Genomic DNA, 12,408 nt, shown 5'->3' with positions numbered 1-12,408 from the left:
ACTTTATATCAGCCGGGCGCGGCGGCTCAAGCCTGTAATCCCAGCACTTTGGGAGGCCGAGACAGGCAGATCACGAGGTCAGGAGATCGAGACCATCCTGGCTAACATGGTGAAACCCCCCATCTCTACTAAAAAAAAAAAAAAAACAAAAAAACTAGCCAGGCTAGGTGGCGGGCGCCTGTAGTCCCAGCTACTCGGGAGGCTGAGGCAGGAGAATGGCGTGAACCCGGGAGGCGGAACTTGCAGTGAGCCGAGATCGCACCACTGCACTCCAGCCTGGGTGACAGAGCGAGACTCCGTCTCAAAAAAAAAAAAAAAAAAACAAAACTTTATATCACAGCAAACAATAATATACACCACTTTTATATACCCAATTTATCCCTCGGTAGTCTTGAGTTATTCACTGTCTTTCTGAGGACCAGCAAAAAAGCAACAATGGGGTTTCACTGAAATCTAGTTCCTCATTAAAATGAAAGTGAACCACTTTAGTATCCTCAGCTTGCTGGAACGTGAGGTCTCGAGAAAAGAAATAATGAAAGAGATCTGGAGGGAATGTGTCCTTGCTTCTCTTCTGCCTGCCTCAGAAATTTGTACAGATGAAAATCCTGTTCTGATATGAACTTCTCTGTGCGTCTTCCTGATCTGCCCAGGTATGAGGCCACAGCTCCTTCTCTGCACTCCTGTGGCACTTTGTACCTCTGTTCTAACATCTTTCATGCTGCATTGTAATTCTTTGACTCCTGGTCTCTCTCTCTGTCTCTCCCTGCTTTTCCAAGGTACAGATGATCATTCTTCAACTATCTGGCATTAGTATGTCCGTTTTTGAAGCGATAAACAAAATCTACAGATTTTTCTTTTTTTAAGATGTATAAATTGATCAAAACTTTGTGTGTATTGATTCACTGATGTGTGCCTGAACATAAATGAACTCTTTGGAACATATGGATACATTCCATCAAATTCCATTACATCTTTAAGAGATAAAAATTATTTTGTTTTACTGAACTTACATTGTATTCATTACTGTCTTGAATACGTCGGTGGACCATCAGCTCAACCTTAGCACTATTTGGTTATAGATAGGTTCTTCAATTTTAGGTTTCCATTTGAAGTATTACTTTAAGATGGTACTTAAAATGGGACTTATTTGTCCTTTAATGTCTTATATTGTGTACATATGGTCAGAATTTGGAGATGCAATTTCATTATGTTATCTATACAAAATGTGTAGATGGATGTCTTTAAATGTAATGGTAAATCTAATAATGGAAAATTGCTTAGTGTGGCAAATAGTTCTCATGGACTCAGGATCCATTTTGCTAATAAATCTTGTTTAGGATAGGATTGACCTCAAGGAATTCATTGGTTGGTCTTCACACACAGGTAAAGGAGCCTGGAAGTATTTCTTGAATTTTTAGGCCCCACCTCCTGTTGTCGATTTTCTACACATGTCCTCCAGTTTTTCATAGTTTGCATTTGGGCAAATGTAATTATTTTTGGTGATGCAAGCAAAACCTTACAGTGAGTTCTTTTTCATCTACATGGGATACTGTCTAGAATCTTGGACTATGAGTCAAGAGACCTATGCTCAAAAGTCATGATTGCGTTGAAAAGGGCACAGACCTAGAAGACAGAGAGACATGAGTTCAAATCCCAGTTTTACTCAATATCTGCCAGATTCAGTCACTCCATCTGGAAAGTGGAGTGCTTAATATAAGCTCACTTACATTAAGAGAGATTCCATGTGTTCAGCAAATAACATTGCCTGGAACCAGTAACTGTTGGTTCCTTTATTCCCCTCTCTCTTCCCTCTGTCCTATGCCGACATTAATTAGCTGTATGACCTTGGCTGCGTCCTTTAATCTCTTTGGACTTTTACTCACCTGTAAAATAAGATTGAATTAGATGATCTTTTAAATCCAAGCTCCAGGAATCTAATGTTTCCATTCATGGGTCTTAATTTTTATTTGTACATTTTATCTTTTAACATAAAGGGAGGTCGCAAGCTTTTCATCAGGGGTATAACATGAACTTTTTAATTTTTTTGATTTATAATACACAGTGAAGTAGTATTTCTGTTTCTTGTTTTTGGTTGCCAGGAGAGCCTTTTTCTTCTCAGTTTGGCAAAAAATATAACTAGACATTAGAGTTTGTTTTCTGAGGATAGTGGAATGCCACAATTCAGATATAGGACATCTAAGGCGGTAGTATTAATACTAATAGACTGTTCAATCTGCTAAGTATGAGGCGTGTTTTGTAAACACAGAGCAACTTCTCCATTCTCCATTATCTAATTAGAACTCTCTCAGTTGGAATTTTCTATACTTCACAAGTGGAACAATAAATGATCATCATTACAGAGGCTGAGGTTCTACCCACTCCTGAAATATGTTCCAAATCATTCCGGAAAAATATCTAAATAATTTTCAGGAGAATTTTATAGTACGATACATATTTAGGCAAGTTCTAATGATTTACTCTGTAAATTCATATAAAATATAGATAAATACCTTATCTTAGTCAATGAAATATTTGTTTAATCAAAACACTTATTCCTTAACCCTTCCAGCTAGAGACATGACTGTTGCCTTAAAACCAATCGTTCTTTTTTTATAAGTTTGAAGATTTACAAAAGTAGACTGGGAGTGTAAAATTTCATATTTCTTCTTCCAACTAACATTTGTAACAAATGCCATCCACTAAAATAAAACTTCCAAAATTTCCATGTACTAAATGTGAAAGATGAAAAAAAGTTGATAAATCATTGATTATTGGAAGCTTATGGACTCTACCTCATGGGTGTCCTTTTCTGACAGATTGCCACACACTGGGCCTGATGTGTAGATGCATACCACTCTCTGGAGTCAGGGAGCTCTCGCTCTCTCAAGACCTCTTCTAAGTGTAGGCTGTTTAAATTTAATGCACAAAGATGTTCATTGAGCAAGGCACCTTGGGAATAAAAATATGGAAATCACAAGGGTCCTTATCTTCAATGGCTTACCATCTCCCAAGATGTGTGTTTGTGCATGTGTGGGGGGAGTACCATGACAAGCATGCAAATAATTCTTACCCATGGCAGGTACTCAGTTATAGGGGGAGCTTGTTGTAGATGAAATGGCAGTTTTGGAAGCAGGTGGATCTGAACATTCCTCTTTGTCCTGCCACTTCCAAGCAGCAATATTTCTGAATGTTTGTTTCTTCACCTGTAAAATGGGAATAATAACTGTCTCATAGGGCAGTTGTTAGGATTAAATTGACATTTGCTTTGAAAAAGTCTAGTGTGGTGACTAATGGTGGAGCCCCAAAATTATTCTGTTCATTGAACATTTATGGACCATTTAATTGTGTCAAGCACTGTCCTGGGTTCTAGGGTATAAAGCAAACAAGATGTGATCTCCTTCCTCAGCAAGGTGATAGTATTTAGTAAGCAACTCAGAAGTGTAAATGAATAAGTACACATGCTTCTAATGTTGCATTTAACATATAGGTTGTAAGGTGTTTCAGAAGAGGGAGTGATTACTTCTGTCTGAAACATCTGTGGAAGGCTTCACAAAATTCGGAAGGTTTCAAAAGATTTCGATGGCCTTCAGTGAGTGTTTCCAAATGGACAAAGTAGGGAGGGTGCAGGGAGCAGATGAAACAGCCAGTGCGAAGGCACTTAAGTGTGATGCAGTATACTGTGCATGGAGCAACAACTGGGGTTGATATTGCTGTTTGCATGAGAGAATGCATGGTGGAAGAAAAAGAGGCTGGAGAGGTACGTGGGGGCATACATGAAGATCCTTTTTTACCACACTAAGAAGCTTATGCTTAATCCTGTAGAGCACTGTTTACCAAACTTTCCTGGTGATAAGCAGCTTCTCAGACACATATAAATACAGATTCCCTGGCACACCACAGACCACAGGAAATACAGAACCAGGACTTTCCAGTGGGAAGTGCTGGGAATCTGATTTTCCAGTCCATACCCCTGGGAAACCCTGTTCTGGGATGTGAAGAACTCATTTTAAAGAAGTTTAAGCAAAAGGAGTTTATGATGGGGTTTACATTTTTACAACTAACTCTTGTAGAATGTGGAGAATACATTTGAGATAAAGAAGACTCCATATAGAATGTGGATGAATAGTCTAGCAGATGGGTGAGGATTGAATGAAAGTGGTGGCAGTAGAGTTGGAGGGGAGAGGACTGACATTACATGTGGGGAGAAAGGAAGAGGACAAAGTCCACACTAACAGGCAGGTCTCTCTCTGAGAGCAGGCACCATAGTGGAGGTAGTTTTCTCTTTCCCTGCCATGTGTTTGAAGTATGCATATCTACCAATCAGTAGAGAAGAAGAGGAAGAATATTTCATTTGCACATGCCAAGTTGTCCAAGTGGAAATGCTTGGTGCATGTTGGGTGAATAATGATACTTCTTGGGGCATAGAGCACTCACAGGCAATATAGCGTAGTGGTTAAAGGTATGGCCTCTCCTGTTGGCCTACATGCCTTTAAATCCTCAGATCTGGCCGGGCGCGGTGGCTCACACCTGTAATCCCAGCACTTTGGGAGGCCGAGGCGGGTGGATCACGAGGTCAGGAGATCCAGACCATCCTGGATAACACAGTGAAACCCCGTCTCTACTAAAAAAAATACAAAAAATTAGCCGGGCGTGGTGGCGGGCGCCTGTAGTCCCAGCTACTCAGGAGGCTGAGGCAGGAGAATGGCGTGAACCCGGGAGGCGGAGCTTGCAGTGAGCAGAGATTGTGCCACTGCACTCCAGCCTGGGCGACAGAGTGAGACTCCGTCTCAAAATAAATAAATAAATAAATAAATAAATAAATAAATAAATAAAAATAAATAAATAAATAAATCCTCAGATCTGTCACTTTTCTTGGGCAAATCTCCCATCCTTCACTTTACATCTGTAAAAGGAGGGTAATAAATAATACCTAATCTAATAGATTTGGAGTGCAAAGTAGGGATTAAATGAGGTGATTTATGTAAAATGATAGTAATTTTATGCCTCATTGATAGTAACTCAATGTTATAAATATGTTTTATTTAGAAGTCACTTTCAAAATAATTGAAAACTGACCCCATGCAACAAACATCATGATGAAGAACTAAAAATGAAATCCCACATTTATCCCTGGAAAAGAGAAGCTATGATTCCCTGGAAAAGAGAAGTTATGAATTGTAAAGCTAGAAAAGCATCTACCTACTCTAAGCCTGGCCCCAAGCCCTAAGCCTGGACTTCTAGTTGGAAGCAGTTGTTTTCCTCTGAAGTCTGATTACACATTTCGGACACATGAGGTTCCCCTGGTGCTATAGCAATTGTTACATGACTTATTATCTTGTTTGACTGTAAGATTCTTGAGGACAGTTTCTATGTTTCAGGCATCTCCTCCCTCTTCTAGCCCCCATTGTGCTACAATAATATAGGAGGCCTTCAATAATAATTATTTTTTTTTGAAAGGAAGATTGGGTCCATATTGTGAAGGATACTGAATAGCAGACTGGGGAGTTTGTGCTTGATTTGCTAGGTAATAGGGAGCTATTGAACAATTCTGAATGGGGGTAGTGACATAATTGCCTTCCTTTTGAATGCCAATGACAAATTCTCTACTATGTCCTCCATGGTCAAAATAGCAGACCCGTATGCTTCCCTGAAATACGGCCTGTTTGAAAGACTGGATATTCTTTTGAGGGAAGAAGCAAATTTCAAATAGCTCTTTAAGAAAAATAAAGCTTTGACATTCTCTCTAAAGTACTTTATGCACTTAAATTATTGTGATTCCTTAGATCCCATGTATGTGACACTATTCTAGAAACTTGTAGACAGGTCCCAAGGGCACATTTTTATAAAACTTTTTTAGCATTGTTGCAATTATTAACACCTAGGGATGACTTAACAGGATTGAGTAAATATATCTTCTTCAATATTTAGAAAACTGTGGTTCCAGGAATATTTAAATAGGCATTACTTTAAGTGAACAAACAAACAGAAACAAAAAAGAACTTTGTGGTTCAATAGATTGAAAGCTGGAGTAGAGCAGGGTATCCTCTACTATAGGAATGTTCAGATCCCCTAATTTGCTAATGTGCATTTCAAGTCTGCAAAGGGTAGAGAGACAGAGCTTTCTAGACTCATTTAACCGTTGAAACGCTTTTATGCATTATCTCTGGGGGCCAGTCTTTCTCAGAACACACTCTGGAAAACACTGTCCAGGACTCTGCTTCTCTCATTGAAGTACGTTCGGATAGAGTTTAATTTCATAGGGAGTCTTCCTGCATCTTATTTTTAAGAGGTGGGTCAGCATGGGCTTAGGATCAATTTTCAATTGTAATTGTGTAAAAATAACTTCCTTTGTACTCAGAAGTCTCATGGACTTCAACTATACTTTTGCAGAATGTTCCATTAACCCAGCTCTCCATGTAGTTATTCTTCATTGTATTAATCAAACAATGTGCCTGGAATATCCCTTGAGTGTTTGATTAAAAGTAAGCACATTTGGTTACACCCTTTAAAATATATAAATGAGGATCCCAGCAGACTTTTACTCTTGGCATGAATGGTATTAACATCTAGCTTGATGTATTTTTTTTAAGTGGCCATTGAGTTGGAGGTTGGGTGGCAAATCCATGAAAGAGGAAGGAGGTGAGAAAACAACAGCCATTCCTCATTTGGAGTGGATGGCTTGGTTCTGCTTGCTGCAGGTGGTGAGCAATGGACTGGATATACTGTCCACCCATGGGAAATTTTGGGGAAACAGAGGTGCAAAACCCCAGCCTGTCTACATCTCACCGTCCTAGATCTCTAGTTTAGCAAATATTAGAACTAGTTGCCACCAATGGGTGTTGCATCTACTGTCCATGTATTTTTCGCTTATTGTTAGAGGATCCCAGAAAGTATTTTTATCATGATCAGGGGCATTCAGGAGGCCCAGAATTGCAGTCCTTCTTGGTTATCAGGTGAGGCGAAACTCTTCTGCATTCATACATTCTACTCCTGAGTAATATGTGGTGGGATTGCCCACCTGTGTGTGTCAGAGGGACAGAGAATTAGGCTGTGTATACCTTGTCTCTCCAATTTTGAAATGAGCAAGAAGAGGCTTGTGGTACAATTAAGACTATTTTTGCAGTGTGAGGAGAACAAGTTGATTTTGTCTTGTTTGTCAGTAGATTTTTCTACAAGATTTTGAACCCTTTATAGCAGTTAGCTCAGAAAACTGCAATACCTCTAAAGAATGTTCTTCCTATTTTACACTTAGGAACATAGACATATTTGGAGAATCAGTGACCTTTAACATCATCAATCACCTTGAAAAACTGAGAGTAGAAACAGAATTTCTGTTCTTTATCCAACCAGACTGATGTTTCTACACGCATGCACTGCATATCCTAGCATAGTTATTAGCCACTAAATGGATGAGAAGTTTCTTTCTCTTTCTTGTTCTAAAAGAATTCCAGTTGCTCATTTTCTGCCAGTATAAAATACGAGTTGCTTTCTGCTGGCAAAAAAGAAAAAAAAGAAATGGGGCCCTGTCTAAAGCAAAATTACAGCAAAAATAATGTGTCAAACTTTTTAAAAATTAGAGGGAAGAATTGGTAGTTTTATACTTTGGTGTGTTATACTAAATGTTGCGCGTTTAATGCAGAAACATCGCAGAAGCTTCCCTTTGAACATTGATAGGGACCTGAAAACCTGCTGCTTTGTAGGCAGATAATGAAAGTGGAAAATGAAGTTCATGGACATCTTCTTACCTTATGTAACATCTCAACCCTAGAGACAGTAATCTCTGAAGCTGTGACTTAACTTTTTCATGTGCATGGTGATACCTCTTAAAAAAAAAAAAAAAGATTTTACTTAAACCTGGCCTCCTTCTGGTCATGTTGTCTAGTAACATTTGCTTAGTTTTATGCTACTCTTGCCAGTAGGAGGTAAGGAAAACAAGAATTGAAAAATCAATCTTGATTATGGAGGGCCACTCATCTATGGCTTATTTCGTAGGTCAGCTCTGTGTAGCACCCTCATAACTAGCACAGAGTGCTCAGTGCTTAGTTTGTAATAAATATACATTGGTTGAATAAATTGCTGCAATTTGATGATTGGTTAATAGTTAATTTGTGACAACTTAGAATTGGTTAGCATTGACATAGGGTTTAGTTCCTCATTAGGGATGTTAGCACTCCCAAAATTTGTTGAGTTTGTCAAAGCATCAGTCACCAAATCTGTGATGCACTTATTAGGTAGAATCGAGTAGTCATAGGTACAAGAAAGCAGGATACAAAGTCATGGCTTGAGAGTCCTCCAACTCCTGCAAACTTAAGGGAAGTGATTCCACACTTTATAGAGAGATTATAATTCAAAACTCAAATGCTCATAACTTTGTTCTTAAGAGCGTGAAATTTGGAGTTAGACCTAAGTCTGAATTCTGACTCCCACATGCAATGTGACCTCTGGTGACTGATTTAACTCTTCTAAGCCTAAATTTCCTCATTTCTAAAATGGAGCTAACCGTATCTATCTCATAGAAATGGTGTGAGAATGAAATTAGATAATATATTTGAAGATCTATGTGCTGGGTTGGGCATCTGTAATACAATATGCTCCATAAATGGGAATAATAATAATAGCAATTAAGTGATAATAATATGCATATGACCACAGCTTTATTAGTTTTGGTTCCATAGCTTGAACTTTAAGCCACATCACTTATCACTTTCTATAAATTTCTATTTCAGGATACAGTATAATATGATTTCCTAAAACAAGAGAACAATAGCTCAAGACACTTTGTTTCTCTATTTTCTTCTGTTTTTTTGTTTGTTTGTTTTATAACAGAGACATACAAACATGGGCAAGGTTTGTAGGAGAAGGAGTCTCAGGAGAGGGCTACAAATCTGGGAGAAGTATGAGGTCAAAATTCTCAGTTTCCTGTGTACCATGATTTGGCACTCAGTCAAATGCTATCCCATTATAATTTTTTTTTTTTTTGGAAATTTCTGATTTCTGTTTTCTGCCTAAAGACCAGAAGAAAGTGAGCTCAGCAGACCAGAGTCTGAATGTGGGCCTTCTAGTTAGCCCCAGCTCAGTTGGAGGTGTGACGTGGGGCAGCTTTAGGAGGCCTGAAGGTTATGGGCTCAGACATCAGGGTGGGAGAGCCTGGACAAGGTTCCACTCTTTACTACCTGTAAACTAGGCTTTTACCTAGTAAAGGAATTTGGTGGAAGGCATAAGGTGATAACGTATACCTGGCACATTATAACCATCTGTTAAAAGTTAGTTGCTGCAGTCTGGATAATGTGGTAAAACCCTGTCTCTACAAAAAATACAAAAATTAGCTAGACATGATGGCGCATGCTTGTAATCACAGCTACTTGGGAGGCTGAGACAGGATAGCTTGATCCCAGGAGCCGGAGGTTGCAGTGAGCCAAGATCATGCCACTACACTCTAGACTGGGTGACAGAGTGACACGCTGTCTCAAAAAAGGAAAAAAAAAAAAGTTAGTTGCTGGCTGGGTATGGTGACTCATCTAATCCCAGAACTTTGGGAGGCCAAGGCAGGTGGATCACTTAAAGCCAGGTATTCGAGACTAGGCTGGGCAACAAAGCAAGACCCCATCTCTACAAAAAAACAAAAAAGTTAGCTGGGCACAATGGCATGCACCTATAGTCCCAGCTCCTTAGGAGACTGAGGCAGGAGGGTCCCTTGATCAGTCAGGAGTTTGAGGTTGCTGTGAGCTATGATCACACCACTGCACTCGAGCCCGGGCAACAGAGTGAGACTATATCTGTACAAAAAATACAGTTAGTTGCTGTTAATATTATCATTATCTCTTTAAGCTCTCATGGACTCACATTTCTGTGTGATGAGGATGTTAGGGGATTTCTAAGTTTCCTCCAACTCTAACATGCTGTATCTATTAATTCTCAAATGATATTATTTAAAACTTGAGTTATGTCTGCAAAGGAATACTGTATATTTAGTTTTACATTTCTTAATGTAGGTTTCTAATGCATTTTTGCATAAATTTTTGTTTGATTCCCCCAGAATCTTTCAGATTTATCCCCATTTTCCAGATGAAGTGGCCTGGCCTTGGAGAGGGTCAGTTACTTGACTGTCGTTATAGAAAGAGGAAGCAGAAGAATGAAGACAAGGCCATTTAAAATTTTCATGTTCTTTACCTTTTGCGTAAAACGTATTCAGTTCACAAATGATGTAAAATTTAATTAAGGCAAGTGACTGTCCTGAGAAAGTCATTAAAACCCTCATGTCATTTCTCTAATCAAAAGGCTGCCACCCTTCTATTATTTCTTTATTACAACCCTTTATTTTTATTTCTTCAAGTTAAACTGGAGCCTGAGCCATCGTAAGCCTCTTGCTAGTGATTTTTTAAATCAGTGATTTACACTTTGAAAAACCAATTTAAAAAAAAAATTTCCAATTTACGTTGGTTAGATCCATAGGGTCACTTTGATTAGAAAAGAGAGCCGTTAGAAATTAAACTGGCAATTCTAAAGGTTTAGTTATCTTCTCCGTGTTCTTAGAAATGGCAAAGAATACTGTACTGAATAAGGTGCTGAAGGCGAAGATAATGAGACTGCTTTTCTTGTGGGACTTTCCAAAACTCCTATGTCATAGTCCTCAACTTATATATAAGTAAAAATGCTGATTTGTGTTTTAGCATTTGCTCTTTGCATCAAACATCCACTGACTTTGGGAATAATAAGATCTGCTACCCCAAGAAAGTCTACCAATTCCATTACTAACACATCCAACTGGATCAAAAAACTGAAGAGTTAGTGAATATTTTATATCGTGGGTTTTTAAAAGATACTTTTGTGTGAATAAAAAAGGACTTTCTCAAAGCTGCTCATTTCAATTTTCTTTTTAATTTGCTCGCCAACACCACTTCATCTCCTCTGCAGCCTACCAGAAGTGTTCTCTAGATGGGCTTTAAACATGAAGCCCAGGTGATTTCTTTTTTGTTATAAATTGGCTTAGCATCTTGTTTTTATCTGGCTTGAAATATTGAAGCAGTAAAATAAAACCACACTCTTTAATTGAAAGGTGCTTCTGCAATATTCAAACCACAGTGTCAGTCGCACGTGTTGTTCAAATTCTTCAGAGCTCTGGAATTACTTAAAGGTATCCTCAGTATTCTGAGAGAGTTATTTTCTGCCTGACTACAAAATAAAAAGGAGCCAATCAGGGCTCTTTCTCATCTCTTTGGCAGTATTTTTCCTCTAAAGAATTTCTTGACACTCTCTTTAGTTCTTGACTTCCAGGGTTGTCCCTGACAAATCTCCAGAGATGTATCCCAGTGCCTAAAGTAGTGTCAAAAGCATGAAGCCACATGTCTAGATGCTGTGACCTTACGTTTGATTGCCAGCAGTTCACTGTATAAAGTGCTTAAACTGCCACCTACCTAAGGGCTTCCAGAATTTACATTATGCCCTTTTGAAAGGGCATAGTTTGAATTGAGACTATGTAAGTACTTCTAATCTCTAGTTGACCTGATCTTGAAAACTTCTGAGAAATATTACATCATGAGTGATCACAGGAATGAGAATGATATTACGGCATAATTTCAAAATCATGTAGTATCCTATGTTCCAAGTTTTCTGTGCTAAAGATCTAAAAAGCACATTTTGAAAATGTCGAGTTATTTTTAGCTCAACATTTCAGTGGGAATTAGTTGCCTAAGAAATGATACCGGACAATAGATAATTTATTCCCTCTTTAGAAATGTTGTAGTTGTTTGTTGATTTTTACTCACTGGGTTGGGTTTGTGGTTTAAGGAGAAGTTAATCCTGACTTTCTTAAAACCTATAGAGTTTCAGGATTTCTTAAAGACAATGGCTTTTGATACTCCAATCCAATCCATTTTCCCATGCGTAAGTGTTCTTATAACCTTCTTTTGCTCAAGTTCTAGGACAATGCCAATGGTGTCTACATAGTTAAAATTAATTTGAAAGTTGACTAATTATTCAATTATTTTGACTAATGAAAATCAAAAATAGTACTTCATTTTGCATAGCAGTAAGAAATTAGCCTAAATTTAACTAATCAATTCACTTTGCCTGTGTAAATATGTTTTATTGTGTTGTTTTCTATAAGGATTGCTAATATTATTCATAATGTCCTTTATTTTAAACTTTTATAAATGATATAGTTTTCTGTTTACAATTGGGGACATATGTAGTACTACCTATTTATGTTGTAAATATGTTTTTATGTAAATATACAAAAGAAAAATAGAGATTTCTTATCAGCATTATATGCTAATGTAGTGTCTGCATTGGTGGTTTGTTTTCTGTCCTGAAAATAAGTGGATATGTACAAATACATCTTTAGTTTCCTAGTTTTCTATTTATTTGATATATTGTATGGAGACACAAATGAGGTATTTTCTCTCTTTT

The 12,408-nt window shown here is 38.0% G+C and overlaps 1 protein-coding gene across 44 annotated transcripts in view; it reads left to right on the top strand.

Moving 5' to 3' along the window:
* The window catches only part of MEIS2 (Meis homeobox 2), a 212,560-nt gene that overhangs the window by 25,215 nt on the left and 174,937 nt on the right, over positions 1–12,408 (top strand). For 2 of the 44 annotated variants that reach the window (XM_073995484.1, XM_073995486.1), the window contains exon 8: positions 10,037–10,854. The exons of the other annotated variants lie outside the window; for them this stretch is intronic. In XM_073995484.1, coding sequence (XP_073851585.1) covers positions 10,037–10,152 — 116 coding nt within the window. In that variant the 3' untranslated portion in view covers positions 10,153–10,854. Of the gene's footprint in view, positions 1–10,036; positions 10,855–12,408 lie in introns of those variants that run through there. 44 annotated transcript variants of the gene reach the window in all.

Source organism: Macaca fascicularis, chromosome 7 (assembly GCF_037993035.2).
Source record: "Macaca fascicularis isolate 582-1 chromosome 7, T2T-MFA8v1.1".
Lineage (NCBI taxonomy): Eukaryota > Metazoa > Chordata > Mammalia > Primates > Cercopithecidae > Macaca > Macaca fascicularis.
This window is presented reverse-complemented; position numbering and strand designations above follow the sequence as displayed.